Here is a 21,962-nt window from a genome sequence, read left to right on the forward strand (position 1 = left end):
TTTCATACTTTGGATATTTTTACTTTCAAATATCAGTGGCTAAAAATTATGATGCCACTGACAATTTGGAAAAACCAAATTAAAATAATGAGATCTTCTGATCTAACAGACTGGCAAAAACTGAAAAGGTCTGGTACCAGGAGTCAGAAACTCTCACATACTGCAGGTGGAAATGTCAACTGGCATATCTACTTTAGAAATAAACTAGCAAAATTGGAATTGCAGGGACTTCCCTGGTGGTCCAGGGGTTAAGACTCTATGCTTCCAATGCAATGGGTATGGGTTTGATCCCTGGTCAGGGAACTAAGCTCCCACAGGCCTTACGGCAAGAAAAAAATTGGAATTGCATATACCCTATGACTCAGCAATTATGCTTCTAGATTCTATCACTAGAATCTCTAGTAACGTGTACAAGATGACCTATACAAACATGTTGTGCATTTAAAACAACAATACACCATGGTATAGCCATATAATACACTATAAATAAAGATGAATGAACTAATGTTTTATGTATCAATGTTTTACAATGTTTTACGTCTATCAATAACCAGATTCTCAAAAATCATAATGCTAAGTAAAAGGAGTTATAGAATATATATATCAAATGATACCTTAAACACACAAAAGTACTTCATATATTTACACTGCATCTGTATATCTCCTGATACATATGGTATATATATAAAAACATGGAACAGAAGGATACATATAAAATATATGACAGTAGTTGTCTCTTAAAAGCCAGGGAGGGTAAGGGTCTAGGGTTGGATGACACTGGAGACCTTCAATTTTACTTTTAAATTTGAAAAAGTAAGCTAATTCTGTGACATGTATATGTGTCATATTATTCTCTGCCCTATTCTATGCTTTTAAAATATTTTTAAAATAAAAAAAATTAAGCTATTATTCAGTTTTGGCCGTTAGTCTATCAAGAACTGAAACTTTTTAAAAGTTTTAGTTTTAAAAACCTCCGTCTATTTGGGTAAACCCATTCTGGCTAGCATACACAAAACAAGTACATGGTGCTAAACTAGCAAAGCTATTTACTTAAATCCTGACTCAGACCCTCCATAAGAGGGGTCACACAGGACCATTTTCTAAAGGAAAAGGAATACCCTTTCATTAAAGCTTTCTGGTGGGAATTTGGCTTCTGCTAAAAAAAAGTAATTCTAATACAGTTTCTAGTCCCAACTTAATGTGTAAACCGAATTTATTGTCTTTTGGTGTTTCAAGTTCGAAGCACTGGACTCCTGGATTCTCAACTAAGTTTATGAGATCCTTTCCCCACCAGATAGTGTTAACACCTCACTTTAGGAGTGTGCTAGCCAGCTGACTCAGGAATGCTCCTCTTGTTTTCATGAATGTGGCACCTGTTTGCTTAGTACTTCCCCACCAGTCTGCCAATCTGCCCACCCATGCCCAAGCTCTCCCCTCATAAGGCCCAGGGAGACATGCTTTGGTTAGTAACAGGTCTCGGCAATCACAGTCTTATCCCTACATTCAAGTAACACATTTCTACAGTCCACCTATACGCTTTCACACTAACTCTACAGTCATCACCAGCAGCTTCAAAGCGGTCTCCCAACACACCAGCTGTGTTCTATCAGAGGTCTTCATGTTGCTTTCTATTTTCTGCAACCATATTATGATAGAACTGGCAGCCACAGAATTTACCATCTGCCATGGATACTGAAAGGGGTTGCGGGGGTGGCGGGGGGAGAGATTTACACATGCTGCAAAAGCAACTTATTTATTCCAAACCAGAGCTGAGCAAAATATGGAGGATACATCCGTTTACTAAGCAGAAATCCAAACATCTAGTTATTTCATCATTTTAGGTGAATCCAGAAATATATCTTGTAATCTTTATCTTGTTCCACCAACTGGAAGAAACGAGCAAAGATTCTGGAAGGATGTTACCTCTTTATGTCCCACAGAAGCCCTGCACCCATCCCACCCCATCCTCCTTCCTGTTTGCGCAGCTGCACCAATTGCAGAAACTGCTTCTTTTTGTGTGAGAATTGCTCGTGAAGACTCTGCAATAGCAACAGATGTTCTTGGGCCCACATCACTTAATTATGATGCTCGACGATTCTCTACAGCTCAAGGCTGGGGTAGAACCCAGCAGCACGAGTGCTGCTGGCTGGCTGAAGCAAGCTGGGTAACATTACATCTATTCTAGAGTCTCTATTCTGGCTCTTCATGAAGTGGTGAACTGGCTGGTGGTTAGCCTTGCTGGTTTTGAAAGCTCTTAATATTAGAAGCCCTGGCTGTTTTCCAGAACTCTTCCTTGAGGCTCATCCAGGCAGCTACCTGGCTTCCGAAACTACACCAGCATTTCAAAGCACTGGCAGGCTGACTTACAGAGGAAAGTCTTTCCAGGGTGAACTGGCGCTCCCTTCTCCCCCACCAAAATGGGCAGCTCTGTTCTTTCTGCCTCACATATCATCCAACCCAGTTTATACTAAAATGTCTGCTCACTGGGGCTCAGCAGAAGTATAGATAACTGATTTAGACACTAAGATATCTTTATACTTTGTTGTGTGGATGTTTTATGCAAGAAAACCTCTGGTGTTCTGAATTGTGTCTAACTTCCACTAACATTCATTTTTCTCTCCATGATGCACAAATTTAATCAAGGGTTGTGAGCCTATAGAAACACCAATCTGGAACCCAAGAAGCGCACACGTGCACTGCCTACACAGGCCAACAGAGGAGACAATCTGGAGAAAGACTACTACCTTACAGCTGACTGAATTAGACTTCTAAGCAGTATCTACTGTAATCACTGAAAACCTTTATTTCCTTCCTCCAAGTACTGAACAAATTATTCATACAGGCACTGTGTTAAGCAGGAAAAAAATACAGTGAGAAACATATCAGGCAAAGTGCTCTCATAAAACTTAGGATCAACCAAGAAAGATCAACAATGAAACGAGCAATTTATAACAACACTTGCTATAATGAGAGAAATATTGCACTACAGGAACGCACAGCAGAGGCTACAACATTGAGTCTCAAGAGGTCTCAACCCTACACCATTTCGTACTTATTTTTCTCGACCTTTTTCGTCCAGTTACAATATTTAAAAGTTTAAACAGGCATAGCATTCGAATTGTGCATATCCACCTGTTTTAGTATCTTTGGTGATGCAGTTCAAAAACCATCAAATCATTTTTAATAAAAATCAACAATTCTATTGTTCTACCTCTGGAAGTCTGGCTAGAACTCAGCTGAGCTTATCTTTAAAGAACACAGTAAATTAAATCATTCCCACTAGGACGGAATTCTTTTCACTCTCTTTCTCTTTGGCTGGCGTTCTTTCTTCCAATTCAAAGTTCTTTCCCTCCAATTTTCACAGGCAATAAAGTAGTAGCTGCCCCCTAAAGCTGTCTTACAGCATTCTCCAAATTCTAGGTATTGTGTGTTAGATGGAAACACATGTCATCAGAACAGAGATCCTTGCTCTTTGTTTCTGGATAGATTGCTGTTAATAAGAGACTCATTTTCACTTTCAAACTGCTAAGTAATTACTTTTTCTCTGGCACAACCACTTGCCACTCTGTTCTAAAGAAACTGCATGTATGTGAATGTATTATGCATGAACAGTTAGCATAATGGGGGCATATCTTGCTCTTTGGAGTGGCTTCTTTATTGATTTCTTAAAAATAAAATACTTTGGGACCTTCACCTCTGAAATTTACACAAGATGAGGAAATTTTAACAATAGACAACTGAGCCTAGATGCAAACAGTATCATCTATCTTGCTTCTTGAAACCTAAGTCTTGGAAAGTGTCTGTCTCATTCCCTTTTCACTCATTGTTCCTGGCAAGCTGACAGAAGCGCCTGATGCAGGGTTACAGTAGCTCACCCAAACGACTTCTAATCAGCCACTTAAACATTTATTCATTTCAAAACTCGATCTCAGAACATAGTATTAAACATAAATACTTACTGTTCAAAGGCAGACATTCTTCTATTCTACAGATTTCTTTCTTTTTATGCACACTCCACACACCCCACCACCCTGAGAAATGTGAAAGCTATTCCATTAAAAGCTCAAAGAAGCTTTGCCCCCCCGACCTCCGTATATAGGAAAAAACCACAAAGGACTATGACAAAGATCCTGAATGAGTCATAAAGGATGCCCTTCAATTGTAGAAGCATGACCAACACATTTAAATATGATAACTGCTTCACAAGCAGAGTGAAACTTCATTTGGTTGACTTCAAAATATATAGTCCTCTATTTTTCTTTTACCCCCAAAATAATTTGGAAGGGTTATTGAAATCAATGTGATAGGCCTTCCCAGTTTCTAACATATTGTTGATAATGCTACTTAGGCAAAAAATAGTGGAAAGTAACAACCTTTCCATCATATCCACCTTTAATGATGTCTTAAAAAAAAAAGCAAACACTAATCCAACCCATACAACTTACCTGTGCCATATATAATATTTTGATAATGAATTTTGGTTGATAAGATGTGATAAGTACATAAGAAATATACAGGTGTTTCATTACAAAGAAGCAGCAATCTTGCTTGTGAGAGAGAGAAGACTTGGAAAAAAAATATTTAAGTGATATTTAAGCCAAGCATTAAGAGATAAGAGTTTGTCGCTTGGAATTGGGTAGGAATCTTGTCTCTGTTCTTTTTCCCATCCTAACCCCAAATTCTAAGCGTTCATGGATACGCACAGTTCATCACAGTCATTTGTCAACTTGCCTGTATCCCTCATTAGAGTAGTTTTATACTTAAGAGTGGGATATTCACACATTTTTCTTTACATCCCCTTGTTCAGAAAGCATTCAGCAAAATGTTTTCCTTTCAATACAAGGTTTCCTCATCAACTCAGATCCTGATTCCATCCTCAAAAAAATTGATAAAAACCACAAAATGATTGTGTTACACTGTTCTTAAAAAGGGAGAACTGCAAAGGAAAAGACCGTTAAGACACTGGCCCCCCCTCCCAAATCTCCTATTCTGACCCTTGGATTGCACTGTGTCAGAATCTATACACACGCACGCACAGGTGGGTACACATGTGTAGACACACACAGAAACACACACACAAACACACACACACATGAGAATTTTTCTAATGTAAGATTGATCTGACATTTAACTTTCAGTTTTTAAATACAAACCAATATATGGTGAAGAAGAACGATCCAGAAAAGCATTGAGTCTGATCATTTCTAGTGGAAAATTCCTGAGCTAACAATAAAAAATAAAGAATAAAGCCAAGACTTTTGTGGGAAAAGTCAAGTAGCTCCCTTAAGTTTACCTGCTTCAAAATGAGTATTTGTAGTCAGGATACCTATGTCTGAATCTAGACTCTGTTAAGCCCTGAAAAGGAGGTTGTGAAAGTGCTACTCGCTCAGTAATGTCTGACTCTTTGTGACCCCATGGACTGTAGCCCACCAGGCTCCTCTGTCCATGGGATTCTCCCAGGCAAGAATACTGGAATGGGTTGCCATTCCCTTCTCCAGGGGATCTTCCCAACCCAGGAACTGAAGCCGGGTCTCCTGCATGGCAGGCAGATTCTTTACCTTCCACGCCACCAGGGAAGCCCATGCTGAGCCCTGAGGTCCTGATTTCTGTGAAACAAAGCTGGCACAGGGTTGTTGAGAGCATCAGATAAGGAAGATAAGGGGATGTACATGACCTGCAGTAGCTTCTTAAAAAAACAGTCTCCTCAGCAACTGCCTGTTCTGAGGAAATTCACATCCTACCACTTGTCTCAACAGAGGAGATTCCAAACAGGGTATAAAAAGATCTACCCAAAGGAAGCATACCTAGTGTCTCTTCCCACTGATAAGGTTTGTGACCAGACAATACAGATGGTTAAACTTAATGTGGACACATGGAAGGAAAAAACTTGCTGTTTATTTTTCTGGTCCCTTCCATGTCTGCAAAATTTGCCCACACTGAATTAACTATGGCAAAAGGAGTCTTACCTTAGACTCCTATCCTTGACGAATTTAACTGAACTTGTTTGGGGTCACGAAGTAAGAATAGCCATGAATATCTGCTGATGTGGACTGCACAAAGCTCACACAGCCAGGCAGGAGAAAGTGCTCTGCCAGAGAAAATGGTGTTCTCCATTTACCACCTCCAGAACTAAAGCTGCTTTTACTCATTCTGTGCTGTATAAAAAGGCTTTTATTATAGGCTTCCCTCCTTTGTCATACAGCCCCCTTTGGGGGAAAAAATCTGCAGTAATAAGCCTGCTAGTCTTTTAACACAGATAAACAAGAGTGTGGTAAACTTAAAACCATCCTATTTTGTTTTACCCGACCACACAGCATTCCATATCGCTTTCATGTCTTTTCTTCCCATTTCTGTTAATAGTTATTTTTAAAGAATGAGTACAGCAGCAGGTCAATAGAGCTGTTACAAAACTTTCTGGATGTACTCTGTGTAGACAAACATGTAAACAGGTTAAAGGACAAGTTAATTTTTAATCCTTCTTTTGCCAAATGCATTTTACTTGCCGTTCACTTGTTATTACAGATGGTTCACTTAAAAACTCACTGCAGAAAGTGGCTCGCAGTTAAATAACCTTCATCATCACTAATAACAGATGTTTATAGAATGTCTACTATTTTTAGGGCAATGCTAGGTCTACAAATAAGCAAGGATTAAAGAAGGATAAGAAAAAAAACAAACAAAAAATGTGTTCCTCATGCTATTCACGTTCTCCTAGATCCTTCTTTCTCTGTCATATGGAGACATGTTTGCTTTCCCTAGTCCTATTTTCTACGTAAATCAAAGAGTTCTCCTGAATTAACCCGTACTACTTGATTTGCTCTTTCACTCTTGGACCAGAAACATCTATGGAGGAGACTCAATTGCTAAGTCTTGGCTCTTTCTCCCCGAGCTGGAAGACGGTTGGGTATCTTAAGGAAAGAGGCTCAAGCATCACCCATCAGCTTTGCTTTGAAATTATGGGGCATCAGGGACCCAGGATCTAGGCACACACTCCCCACCTGTTGGCAGACTTGGGACATTTGTGGTTTTGTTGTCTAACAACTGAGAACTAGAAAACCTGTCAAACTTTCTTCTGTGACCTTCTTACCATATTAGATGTACGTATCAGCCACCTTCTATCACAAATATTCTCATTACCCACCTACCATTCCCTGCACTGCCTAGTAAAGGGAAAGGAAGATACTTAAAATCTTATAGAACAGCAAAGGTTTATTTACAAATGAGCAAAGGGGCAAGAAATCTGAGTGAAAAATAACGATCTAAAAATCCATTATAATGTGCTTTGAACTAGAGTTCAGTTCAGTTCAGTTCAGTCGCTCAGTCGTGTCCAACTCTCCGCGACCCCATGAATCACAGCACGCCAGGCCTCCCTGTCCATCACCAACTCCCGGAGTTCACTCAAACTCATGTCCACAGAGTCCGTGATGCCATTAATACCACCACACCAACATCTATATAGGTGGCAAATTAACATGAGTTAAAATGGTTAAGAGCTTAATATTAAAAGTCGATTCTTGAGAGCTCAATAAATATCCCCCAAATAGGCCACAATTTATTATTTTACCCCTCCAAAATACTTAGCTGTCTGCCAATTTTCATTACATCTCTTACTCTGAAATTTTCAAGACAAGATTGCATAATTTGCAGCAATGATGAGCACCTTCTTTAATAACCACAAAAACCTGTTTTATGAATTTTCCACCACGGATGTTATGCTTTGAAATATCTGGTTTATCAGACAAATTTCTGAAAGTAGGAACTTTTAATTTCTAAAATAAACTCCATTTATCGCTAAATAACAGCAATGGACGGCTCTCTCTCTGTCCTCCTTTTCGTTCTCTACTTAGCCCCTGTACTTCTCAAAACTTAGCCTTCCCTTCTATTTGTCCCTTCCCTAAACTGATAGGGAAGACGTATGTTAAAAAAAAAAAAAAAACACTCATGAATCTTAAATGGGTATGTTCAGAGACATAAAGGTAAGTAGAATTCAATTATTTAACAATTAAAAACTAAAACTGCCAGAGCCTAGGAAAATATTCACCAGGCTCCACCATCTTCACATTGAGTGTTTTTCAATTTCCAACATATTATTCACATATTTAGAGGCAGCAAGCATACAAAGGGTTTATGGAGACATTTGAGCTAAATGCCAATGGACTAAGTCCAAAGAGTTCCCTCCAGATCTAAGGTGCTTACACCCCAAAGGTAAATGTCTCAGGCCTTCAATGCCATCACTAGAATCCCAAATCTGACTGTTGGAAAAAGTATACTTCTTGGGGGCCTGAGTTCCTTGGCCTGGTGCCTTGCTGCACATTTAGCTGCGTAGTTAATCTCCCAGAGCAGCGCCCACTGTGGCATGCCTGCTATTCTTTACCATCTGGAGCCTAGAGTTGATATTAGCCTGAACCACACATGCAGGAGAAAAGAAATTTTAAAAAAACAACTCTCATTCGCATTTAACTGAAATTGGTGGCAGAACAATGCACCATGCTGTCTAGGCTTTTTACAAATGTAAGAGAGGAAAGAAAGGGTAAAATACAAACCTTCTCCTTTGTCTTCTGGTTCTCGGCTCTAAGGTCTTCATATTCACCTATCGCTAAAAGAAAAAAAAGGAAAGAAGTGTCACAATGCTATCAAAAGTTTACAGGGGAAAAACCTGGGAACCCAACTAACCCCTACTGTCTATTTACTAGATTGGGGGTGGGGTGGAGAAGAGGCTACAGAAGATGGGCTCCTGCTTTAAAGAAAAAGGAAGAAAAAGAGACCAGAGCGGATGTGAGTCCCCTGAGCCAAATTTCAGTTCTCCTGGGTCATCAGGAAGACTTATGAGCCATAAATGCCCATGACAAGTCACTTCTCATCTCTGATGCTCAGCAATTGTGAAAGGAGACAGGTGGGTGTTCCCTGAAGTTCCTTCCAGCATGATCAGGCTGCGGTACTGTAATCAGAGGTGAATTTTTGAAAACCGGCCTCCAGAAAATAAACTCAGTGTCACATATCTGCTCTACCCACAGACGAAAGTTTATGCTATGAGCATTCAGCTAAGAACAACTATTTTCAGGCACTGCAAGATCATCAACCACCAGGCTATGACCAGATCCTTGCCAGATTCATTTCTCTAAGTTGCAAGAATATGGGAGTTGTTTGCAAATACATTCAACTATGTGGGGAAAGTAGCAGTTTTCTACTTAAAATCCTCTACTGCCAGAAAAATGATCAGAACCTCCACATTCAACTTTTAGCCAAAGCACCATTTTTAGATATCCTCACGGTTGAGAATGTGATGTTCAGAGTTTATGGTGGGAAGAAAGGGAATGATCTAGGATTAATGATGGAGTAGAATGTCTAAGGTGGGCCCAGGAGAATTGCTGTCCACTCTCAGACCAGCACCATTTTGACTGGTACAAGAGAGCCAGGCAATAACCAAGCTTGGATTTTTATACTTTGACTTTTAAAAAATTTAACTGGTATTTATCTTCAAAAGCTCTGTTGTGGTCTTCCCGGTAGCTCAGTGTAAAGAATCCATCTGCCGATGCCGGAGACACAGGTTCAATCCCTGGCCCTGGAGGATCCCACATGTCATGGAGCAACTAAGCCCATGGGCCACAACTACTGAGCCTGCGCTCCAGAGCCTGGGATCCGTAACTACTGAAGCCCATGTGTCTAGAGCCTGTGCCCTGCAAAGAGAAGCCACTGCAATGAGAAGCCCATGCATGGCAACAAGAGAATAGCCCCAGCTCCCTGCAACGAGAAAAAAGCCCACACAGCAATGAAGATTCAGCACAGCCAAAAATAAATAAAATAAATCAACTGACTTAAAAGCTCAGCTTTTCTATTAAAAAACAAAAAAAAGACAGAGCTCTCTATATCTACGAAGAACCTGAAGGCAGAAATAAAAAAATCTGAAACCTGTAGTTTTAAGGACATTCCAAATAATCTGGTCATTAATGCTAGTGTGTATGATTTCTAACTACTGGAGCAGACACCCCCAAAACAATTCATATAGTAAAGTACATGCTGTTTCTTTCAACAGAAATCTGAAGGGTAGTTACTATGATGGCAGGACTGAAATCTTAAAATCCAATTCAAATAAACAAATATTTATGGGATTACATGATCAATGCCCAGAAGTTTTACCAACACTTCATCTAAATAAGAACTAATAGACAATTTCTATCAAAGCCACACTCAAAAAGAATCTTTGAAAATTAGCCCATAGATAGCTTAATGCATACATGTAAAGACATACCCCTTTTAAAAATAGTTTCAACAGAAAAGATTTGATTAATCACAGACTGAAGCTCACCAGCTCCTTATCAGCCACCATCATACAAACCCAACCAATGAGTATGAACTAAATTGTCCTCGGGTCTGAAAATTCAATAAAATGTCCCGTCCCTCCTTTTTTAACAAAAAGAAACAAGAACTAAGAGATTCTAGGATTCTAAGAACTAAGAGATTCTGTCCACTTACATCACTGGGTAGTCTGTGGTCATGGTCCCAAATCTTATTACTACATCTAATTTTGTTTCAAAAAAGAAATAAATATCTTAGTGAGAGACTTTGCTTCAGTTTATTTAACATTCAAAAGTATTCTTAGATAAAGTTGAAAACTCAAAATTGATTTACTGCTCTATTCTTGATGACTTACATTACAGATATACAAAAAAAAAGCAATAAAGGGTTATAAAACCATGAGCTCACATTGACCTTAAGAAATTTTTTTTTCCTATTTAAAACATTAGATAATGGCTTTGAAGGCCTTTTCAAAAAACCTGATACTGTTCTTCCATTCCACTACCAATAGAGTCCAGACTCCCAATTATTGGGTCTTTATGAAAAGCAATAATTATGAACCCTTCACCTATCATATCTTAATGGAAACCACAGAAAATACGTTTCCCATGACTGAATATAATTTTAAAAAATGAAACCAGGTCCTGCCCAGGGGTAGAAAAAGTATGGGAAGAATTCAACCATTTAGTAGTGGGAAGGGGCACTTGGGGAATAGGACATAGAAACATTTACTCATATATTTCTATTTCTTTGAAATAGAAAAACCAAGCTCACTGCCCTAAACAATAGTCACATATGGTCACATATACATATATTATAGTGAATACATATGTAACCCCATTTTTAGCAAAACTTGTAAACGCTGTAGTGACCTACGTTATTCAGCTACTTCTTTCTTGGCAATGCCAGAGTGTCACAGAGTAAGCCTTATCGTCTCACACCTGGCTCACAGTTTCAAAAACTTTTACCATGAACTGCACAACTCAAGTGATTTGATGAGAGAAATATTCCAAATATTGAATTAATCAACAAAAAAGAAGAAATTATTTGACCAACTCTTTCACGGGAAAGATACCTGCAGCTTGGGAAGACGTCATCCCTTAAAGTATATTTCACTATAAAGTCACATAGCACAGCAATTTAAAAGTGCAGCCCAAGCACTTCACTTACCCACGGGCGTTGGGCAAACTGGTTATTCTCTGAGTCTGAGATTCCTCATCCAGAATATAGGAATAACAACTGTACATCTCTCATAGTATTGTCATTAAAAGTAAGCGGACTAATATGTAAGATACAAGGACGCTTAGGCATAGTCAATGTTCAATTGTTGCGACTTCCCTGGAGGTCTAGTGGCTAAGACTCCATGCTCCCAAGGCAGGAGGTCCAAGTTCGATCCCTGTTCAGGGAACTAGATCCCACGTGCCACAAATGAGCACGTGCCTTAACTAAAGGACCCCATTTGTCACAAGTAAGAGAAAAGATCCTGAGTTTTTGTTAAAACTATTACTGTCACATCAAGGTATGTCAATCCTTACACAAGGTATGTGTATGACAAGAGATTAGGCTGCTCCCTAACACCCTTCAGTCTCAGGCTAATTTCTGTCATACGTGGCCTGAAAGATGGCAAAATCTCTGAAATGCTAAGTACTGTTACCCTCCACCAAATAAAAGGAGACGAGAGGGGGGCTAAAGATGAACTGTAGTTTGTGTAGTAAAAAACAGAAGGTGCCAAAGAACTGTAGGCATGTCTGAAGCTATACTTTTCAATCCTGGCTGCACGTTAGAATCACCTGAGGCGCTTTAAAATCCCACAGCTGCCTAATGCCCTCTCTACCCACCCCCAGTCCAAGATTCTGATTTAACTAGGTGGACCTTGGACAGCCATATTTTTTATAAGAAGTAAACACCCCAGGTGATTTTAATGTGCTTCCAAAGAAGAGACTCACCACACAGGAGAATGGAATGGAAGAAAAAGGAAGATGTGGAGAAAACAAGAAGAATATCAGGCAAAGCACGTGTTTCAAGAATCATGCTGGTTTTCTATTTTCTAACCCCCTAATGCCAAGAAAGGGAATTTTCTTTCCAAGCTGCAGACTATGCCATAGCCATTCCAGGAAGCAGCTGAGGAGACTTAGTTGTTTGAGAAACATGACAACTAAAGTCATAATTACAGGCCAATAACACCTCTGGCTAGGATGAACAATCATCAGTTTGCCTGGACCTTTTCCAGTTTTAGCATTTTAGACTCCAGTGCCCCTCTCAGTCCCAGGAAGCTTAACCACCTTACCCGAGCCTTAGCTCCAGATCAGTATTTCCAACCACTACGAAAGACCTGCACTGTCAAATCTGGTAGCCACTGGCCACATGTGGCTACTGACATTTAAGTTAACTAAAATGAAATAAAATTTAAAATTCAACTCTCCAGCTGCTCAATAGCTACACATGGCTAGTGGCTACCACTGTGGACAGTGAACACAGAATACTTCCATCACAGCTCAAAGTTCTACTGGACAGTATTTCTGGATATCTCTGCCCAGATACCTTACAAGCACCTCAAACTCAACATGTTAGAAAGGGAACTCATCAATTAAATTTTGCCCAAACACCCTCCTGCCTGTATGCAGGACCATCATCTACCTAGTTCTTAAGCTAGTATCACAGCATCACCCTTAATTCCCCACCTCCCCCTCACCACCAAAGGATCTTCAAACTGCTCAGATCTCAAAATGTCTCCAATCTGCCCTATCCTCTGTAGCCACTGCCTCTTTCGAACCGTGGTGCTGGAGAAGACTCTTGAGAGTCCCTTCGACAGCAACGAGATCAAACCTGTATATTCACTGGAAGAACTGATGCTGAAGCTCCAATATTTGGGCCACCTGATATCTTCGCCAATATTTTGGCAAAGAGCCTATGCACTGGAAAGGACCCTGCTGCTGGGAAAGATTGAAGGCAGGAGAAGGGGGTGACAGAGGATGAGATGGTTGGATGGCATCACCAACTCAATGAACATGAGCTTGAACAAACTCCAGGAGATGGGAAAGGACAGGGAAGCCTGGTGTGCTGCAGACCATGGGGTCACAATGAGTCAGACACGACCTAGCAACTGAACAACAACTCCTCTAGCCTTTATCCTCCCTGTATACCAAGTTCATTCTTTACAAAATAGATAGTTAGCACTGTAACAAAGCAATCTGGTTATTTCATTCTCTTGTTTAAAAGCTACCAAAGATGTTAGCTTCACATCTGGGAACCCCACTCTCCTCTCTCCATTCTAAGACCACAACTCACTCCATCACCCCCAGAGCTCCAACGCTTCCCTAAACCCTCTAAGACCTTTCATATGCTGTGTCTTTACAAATATTTTCCCTTATGTCTACAAAGTCTTCCCTTCCCCATCTTCCCTACATCCTCCTTTTCAATGCAGTTCAACTGTCATTTCTTCTAAGAAACTCTCCCCATATACCATGGGCAAAAATCAGCATTTATAGTGACTTCCCAGGTGGCTCAGATGGTAAAGAATCTGCCTGCAATGCAAGAGACCCAGGTTCGATCCCTGGATCGGAAAGATCCCCTAGAGAAGGGCATAGCAATCCACTCCAGTATTCTTGCCTGGAGAATGCCATGGGCAGAGGAGCCTGGCGGGCTATCATTCATGGGGTCGTACAGAGTCAGACACAGCTGAGTGACTAACACTTTCACCTGTGTATACTGGTCACATATCTCTGCTGGAGCATCTACATGCAACATTAATAAGTTTTCTGAAAATAGGTCTGTTTTCTTGCCTTTTCTCCCACTCAGTTCATTGCCATATACCTTACACTCAGCTGAATACTAAGCCAGAGTCCATGCCTATGTTGAATGAATGGCTGGTTCATATAAATCTATCTAGGCGAAATATTAACATCCACTTTTCAAATGTGAAGATACAAATGCATGGAAAAGTCAAATCCCACGGTAAGAAACGGTGGAAGCAGAACCAGTTTATTGATTCACAAAGTTATCCATGTAAAAAACACTTCTGAGCATTACTGTGTGTAATGTGCACTGTGTGATGTACACAATAAGCTTGTGTGCTTAGTGGCTCAGTCATATCTGACTCTTTGTGACCCCATGGACTGTGCCCGCCAGGCTCCTCTGTCCATGGGGATTCTCCAGGCAAGAATACTGGAGTGGATTGCCATTTCCTTCTCCAGGGGATCTTCCCAACCCAGGGATCAAAGCCAGGTCTCCCCCATTGCACGTGGATTCTTTACCATCTGAGCCAGCAGGGAAGCCCAAGCACTAGACAAGAAATAATCCTCTGGGGTGAAGACTGTGTCTTTATCCATCCACTGTGCCCTCTTCTAGCACAATGCCTGACATACAGGAGGCACTTAATAAGTGAGTGAGTGAAAGTCACTCAGTTGTGTCTGACTCTTTGCGACCCCATGGACTATACAGTCCATGCAATTCTCTAGGCCAGAACACTGGAGTGGGTAGCCTTTCCCTTCTCCAGGGGATCTTCCGAACCCAGGGATCAAACCTAGGTCTCCCACATTGCAGGCGGATTCTTAACCAGCTGAGCCACAAGGGAAGCCAAAGAATACTGGAGTGGGTAGTCTATCCCTTCTCCAGTGGCTTCCCAACTGCTGGAGAACCAGGGTCTCCTGCACTGCAGGCAGATTCTTTACCACCTGCGCTATCAGGCACTTGATAAATATGTGCTAAATTCAGGAAGAAGGAAGAACGGACCTAGGTCTTTTACATGAACAACTTATGCAAGAGCACATACTTTCCTGCCCAAACTAAAAGGGCCTCTTACATCATATGTTACAAGATACTTTAGAAAAATGAAGCTTTAAAAAGCCATAAAACATAACCAAAAGAAAAAAAAAACACTGCCTCATGAGATCATCTAATATATATTCTTATCTGTTGAGTCTGCATCTCTGAAAACCACGGAGCCTTGAAACATCTCTTACTAATGGGGTATAAGGACATGAGTCATAAGAGATAATGTTCAATTAGGACATTATTCCCTTCTGCACACATCCCAATAGGTCCTGCTCTTAAAGGCAGAATAGAAACAGAAGTCATTTATACCTCAGTTGTTAATGAAAGCATTAAAAGAGCCAGGGAAAACACTGCTGGAAAACCTAATCAAAAACAAAGGCGAGACATTTCATATCTGAAAAGAAGTTACGGCAAACCTGAAATTCAATCTTTACCTGATAGAACACACAGTACAGCGCTAATGATTTAATGATGCTTAAGAAGTAATCTCAATAAACTATATTAAGGACTTCAAGTTAACCAAGAGAAAAAAAGGAAACTAGGTAACCTTAAAATACATTTATTAGCCTGGTTTCTGGTCTGGCATTTAAGGAGCTTGTAAGCTGACACTGTGGTTCTCACAACAACAACAAAAGCTGAACAAACAAAATCAACAACTCTTCTTAGATCCATGACAGAATCAAAGACACTGGGCAAACTGCTCTAAAAACCAGAGATACACTCAGGTAGATACAGAGGATCACAACCTAGTGGAGTAGAAGCCAAGGTACAAAATCCCCTCCTGTGCCAAGCCAGGGGAAGAAAAACTGTAACTGACAAATTGCTGGAGGTTCAGTTGCAACAAGTTTGAAAGTTAAAAACTCCAGGTGAGGGCCAGGGTTAGGAAGCCCTGACACTTTTATGAGTTCTACCTCTAGGAATGCTACCAGGACCTCACAGTGAATACTGAGAAAAATCCCCTGCTGGTTTTGGCAGGGGACAGGAAAAGTATCCATGATGAAATACGCCCAGAGCCTTCTGTTCTTCTTAACAAGGCCTTCCCTCAAGGGAAATTCTTTTATCAGAGCCGAACAGACCGAAGAGACTGTAATAACCACCTCCAACCCTTTGTAGTCTTGTCTTACCAACAGGGAGAACTAAAACTAGAAGCACTTAGGAAAGTCACAGCCTGGGGCGCAGCTCACTAAAACACAGGGACCCTGTACTAGGACTCTTCCCTTCCCCCTACCTCACCACCACATGGATGTTTACAGCCGCTTTATTCATAACAGCCAGAACTCGGAAGCAAACATCACGCTCATCAACAAGCGAATGGAGAAACTGACAATGGTACACCCATACAATGGGGTATTATTCAGTGATAAAGAGAAACAAATGAGCTCTCAAGCACAAAAGACACATAGGAAGCCTACATGCATATTGCTAAGTGGAAGAAGCCAATCGGAAAATGCTACATTCTGTATAATTTCAAATATATAACAGTACGGAAAAAGCAAAACTGACAGAGCCAGTAAAAAGATGGGTGGCTGCCAGGAGTTCCAGGGTAATGTAAGAGGAATGAACAGGTAGAAAAGAGGAAATTTTTGGAGCAGTGAAATTATTCTGTCTGATAAATGTTGTGATGGGTATATGTCATACATTTGTCTAAACCCGTAGAATGTGCAACATAAAAAATAAACCCTAATGCAAACTACGGACTTTAGTTAATGATAATGTATCAATACTGGCTCATCAATTCGAAGAACGGTAGTACAGTTCTGGAGTACAATAATCTGTACCACACTAATATAAAATGATAATGATAAAAAACAGTGCGGGGAGATGAGGGATTATGCAGGAATTCTCTGTACTTTCTGTTCCATTTTTCTACAATCTAAAACTGCTCCCCAAAGTCTTATTTAAAAAACAACAACAAATACATATACATATGTGTGTGTGTGTGTATGTGTGTGTGTCAGTCTCAGAATCATACCCTGAATTACACCATACAGGATCTGAGATAGAATCAAGTAACTAAAAGGATCCTAATATATTACTGTCCACTGTATCATACAAAAACTTCAAAACTCATGCTTTAACGTTTACAATACTTAGATATTTCAATTTTAAAAAAATAAATGAAATAAAATGTTTAGCCATCACGGGAAGGAGAGAAGACAAAAAGCAGTGTTCCTTCCACGTTTTAAAGTGAAGCTTGGCTGTCTTAACAGCTCTGAATAAAATCTACAGCACAACAAAGTTTAAAATACACTGACTTTTGGGATTTAACAGTTCCACTCCCGAGAATTCTTCCTACAGCTGCACTTACAGCTATATGTGTACAAGGATGTGAGCATTACTCTTTTTAATAAATTTTGATTTTATAAACTTTAGATCCAGAGCAAAACTGCCCACATAGTAGAGCTCCCATATACCATACAGTTTCTTCTATTATTAACATCTTACATTACTGTGTTACTTTTCTTTCAATTAATGGACAAATACTGACACACTGCTACGACCTAAAGTCCATACCTTATTTCCTTAGTTGTTATCTAGTGTTCTACTTTTGTCCCGGGAGCATTCAGATGCCACACTATATTTAGTTGTCACGTCTCCTTAGACACATCTTGCTGTTGTTCAGTTGCTCAATCGTGTCTGACTCTTTGCAATCCCATGGAATGCAGCGCGCCAGGCTTGCTGGACCTCTCCCAGAGTTTGCTCAAACTCATATCCATTGAGTATCTAGGCTGTGATGCCGACTTTTCGCAGACTTTCCTTGTTTTCGATAATTTCAACAGTTTTGAGGAGCACTGATCAGATACTTTGTAGAATGTTCCTTAACATGGGATGTTGTCCTCATTAGACTTGGACTACAAGTTTTTGGGAGAGGATTACAGGTGAAGTGCCACTTTCATCAACTCTTATTAGATGTACATACATAAGATCCTGAGTACATGCTTAGTCATGTTCAACTCCGTGAACCCTTGGACTGCAGCCTGCCAGGCTGCTCTGTCCATGGGATTTCCCAGGCAAGAATACTGGAGTGGACTGCCATTTCCTCCTCCAGGGGATCTTCCTGAACCAGGGATCGAACCTGTGTCTCTTGCGTCTCCTGCACAAGAAGGCGGATTCTTTACCCCTATGCCACCGGGAAACCCCCACCCTCACACACACACAAAAAGACTCCTTTGGAGAATATAATAAAGACTGGGAAACAAAGAGTTAGGAGTAGCTAATTGTACTTTTCAGTCCATACGCTTTTTTTCTTCTATAAGCATATGTTTACTCTTACATCTAACAACAACAAAAAAAAAGTAAGACTGATCTACCTAATTGCAGAGTTAAGATGGGAATAGCAGACCACCTTACCTGTCTCCTGAGAAATCTGTATGCAGGTCAAAAAGCAACAGTCAGAACCAGACATGCAACAATGGCCTGGTTCCAAATTGGGAAAGGAGTACGTCAAGGCTGTATATTGTCACCCTACTTATTTAATTTATATGCAGAGTACCCCATGCGAAATGCAGCTTTGGATGAAACATAAGGTGGAATCAAGATTGCCAGGAGAAATATCAATAACCTCAAATATGCAGATGACACCCCTGTAATGGCAGAAAGGAAAGAGGAAGTAAACAATCTCTTGATGAAAGTGAAAGAGAAGAGTGAAAAAGCTGGCTTAAAACTCCACATTTTAAAAAATGAAGATCACGGCATCTGGCCCCATCACTTCATGGCAAATAGATGGGGAAACAATGGAAACAGTGACAGACTTTATTTTCTTGGGCTCCAAATCACCACAGATGGTGACTGCAGTCATGAAATCAAAAGATGCTTGTTCCTTAGAAGAAAAGCTATGATCAACCTAGACAGCATATTAAAAAGCAAAGACATTACTTTGCCAACAAAGGTCCGCCTAGTCAAGGCTATGGTTTTTCCAGTAGTCATGTATGGATGTGAGAGTTGGACCATAAAGAAAACTGAGTGGTGAAGAAATGACGCTTTTGAACTGTGGTGTTGGAGAAGACTCTTGAGAGGCCCTTGGACTGCAAGGAGATCAAACCAGTCTATCGTAAAGGAAATCAGTCCTGAATATTCATTGAAAGGACTGATGCTAAAGCTAAAATTCCAATACTTTTGCCACCTGATGCAAAGAACTAACTCATTGGAAAAGACCCCGATGCTGGGAAAGATTGAAGGCAGGAGGAGAAGGGGACAACAGAGGATGAGATGGTTGGATGGCATCACTGACTCGATGGAAATGAGTTTGCACAATCTCTGGGAGTTAGTGATAGACAGGGAAGTCTGGTGTGCTGCAGTCCATGGGGTCTCAAAGAGTTGGACATGATTGAACAACTCAATGGTGAAATTCTGACTAGACCATCTAGTTCTTCAGGCCATGCTGAATGTCCACCTCAAGACAAGTAACCCAACTGAGGTCTCTTCAGCAGTGGCTCAAAAATTTTAGGAAAATGCCTTTTCAATAAATACCCTGGTTTAAAAAAAATCATATGGTTCACAAAGCCTAAAATATTTATCTCTGTCATTTATAGAAAAAGTCTGTTGACCCCTGATCTCTAGTATATTAGCTTAAAAACCATTTTTTTAGCTTATTCATACCATGGATGAGCAATCTATCTTAGGGTTCTGGAGATCAGAAATGCAAAATAGGTTTCACTGAGCTAAAATCCACGTGTCAGCAGAGCTATGTTCCTTCTAGAAGCTCAAGGGGAAAATCCATCTCCTTGCCTTTTCCATTTTGTGGAGCTTCCCAGGTGGCTCAAATGGTAAAGAATCTACCTGTCAGTGCACAAGACACAGGTGACAAGAGTCAATCCCTGGGTTGGGAAGATCCACTGGAGGAAGAAATGGCAACCCACTCCAGTATTCTTGCCTGGGAAATCTCATGGACAGAGGAGCCGGGCGGGCTACAGTCCATGGGGTCACAAAGAGTCGGACACGACTGAGCAACTGAGCACAAGGCAAACAAATGAACTACAACTATATGCAACAATATTAATAAATATCATACACATAATGAGTAAAAGAAGACAGAAGCAAGTAATACATACTGTATGATTCCACTTCTGTAAATTTCAGAAACTTGCAAAACTTATCTTTGGTGGTACTGAATATCTTCGGTTAGAGGAAGCTGATGGTGTTTGGAGGGGTAATGAGGGGCTTCTGGAAATGTTCTGATTTAAGCGTTGTTAGAAACATATTTGCTTTTTAAAAGTAATTCACTGAGATGCTCATTTATATTCTGCAGACTTTCCTCAACCTATACTTTGTTGTAAAAGCAAAAAGTTTAAATATAAATCTTATAAAAATGTAACCAGATGAAGAAAAATAAATTTACCAGCCTTTTCATAGACAACTCAGTAAGTACATATATTCCCTGGCTATTTCAGACACAGTTGGCCCCTGTGTATAAAGTCAAGTTTGCACTTGACACCAAGGCAACCAGTTAGTCCCAAACAGCTTTCTAGGGACTGACTTTGTATGGATCCAAGATTGACAATGCTTCAGTTTTGCACACTAATATGGTAATCGTAGTGGACAACAGCTTCAGTCCCTTTTGTCAAAATAATGCTCTAGCTACTTTCTAGCCTAGAAGCCAAAGGAACACTGGAAGAAGCCTCTTTTAATTACTATCTCAGCCTTAAGAATAAGCTTGACTAAATTTCCATCTGAACTTTGAGCGCTGGCTCAATAATTTTGGAGAAAATGATACCAACTCTCAAGGTGAGAGGTTATCCTGCCTTAAAACCAATTATCTTGCCATTTCAAAGTGTCAGTCCAAGACTAGCCCATAATTTTTATTTATTTGTTGGTGGTGGTCTTATGTTAAAACACCAGTTTTACTAAGTGGGACTCTTTCTCTACAAAATTCCTCCACAAGATCCAAGTGACACGGCATTACGATGGTGACGGTGTACTGGACATCTGCTGTTTGGGTCTGCCCAGCCTGCACGCCCCTCTTCTGGTAGTGGCACATGATTCTGTTTTGGGCTATTCCACACCTTTTGTCTTTGTGGAGGCTGCCAGTCAAGATGCCCTGCTCTTCCTTGGCCAGAGGATTTTAAATACATGACCCAAAAAGGCCACCGACTCTAGACTAGGAACTCCACGAGCAGGGACAAGGTTTTTGCATCTCTGATGCCTAGCACAGTGCCTGGCTATGGATATTCAATGCACGTGGGCTGAATGAAATACAAAGAAAATCATGCACCTTAAACAAATGCTGAGCTAAGTCTATCATTTCCCAGCAGAATTCTGGAAGGGGAGCAAATTGTAACATGTTTTTTTAAGAAAAATGTCCACTTTAGTAAGCTAGGAAATATGCATTGGAAATAGTATCCCAAGTTGTCATTTCTCAGTGCATTAAAGATGTCAATCAGTTAAAAAAAAAAAAAAAAAAGCCCCCAAAAAGACAAAAGGAGAATTACCTCATTACCTCAACATCTGCTTGAACATAAGCAATCGCACACTGGCTAATTTTTTTTAAAGGGACATAATATAACTTTCTAGAAAGACATAATATAGCTAATTATACCATTCACTAGAAGAGAACATACAATGTTTTGAAGTAATTCAGAAGTGGGTGTGATTTATAAGACATAGAGCTTAGGGAATGGTAAGTATAAATTAGAGATTGTTCATATTATGACAGACTCCGTCATTACATTTCACAACTTTTGTCAAAAGCAACCTTATTCACCACACCACTAAAGGCTTCACATTAGGGAAGGCTGCTGTCAGCTCTGCCATTCACAGTGGATGGGAACTTTCTTTCTGAACACACTCCTGAAGAATGGGTGCAAATTTTAGACTTAAAACACAAGGAAAAGAATGATATATGAATCCTAAATGGTCAATAAACATGTAAGAGAGATTTCAAACCTCACTATAAC

The 21,962-nt window shown here is 40.2% G+C and overlaps 1 protein-coding gene across 2 annotated transcripts in view; it reads right to left on the minus strand.

The window, feature by feature from the left end:
* Nucleotides 1–21,962, minus strand: part of SHTN1 (shootin 1) — a 111,251-nt gene that overhangs the window by 84,809 nt on the left and 4,480 nt on the right. Inside the window, exon 2 of one of the 2 annotated variants that reach the window (XM_055424570.2) lies at nucleotides 8,544–8,596. In XM_055424570.2, coding sequence (XP_055280545.2) covers nucleotides 8,544–8,596 — 53 coding nt within the window. Of the gene's footprint in view, nucleotides 1–3,959; nucleotides 4,106–8,543; nucleotides 8,597–21,962 lie in introns of those variants that run through there. The other variant, XM_088842362.1, reaches the window with a different exon arrangement.

This window comes from Moschus berezovskii, chromosome 12 (assembly GCF_049115385.1).
Source record: "Moschus berezovskii isolate FMDL1 chromosome 12, NW_MosBer_1.0, whole genome shotgun sequence".
Lineage (NCBI taxonomy): Eukaryota > Metazoa > Chordata > Mammalia > Artiodactyla > Moschidae > Moschus > Moschus berezovskii.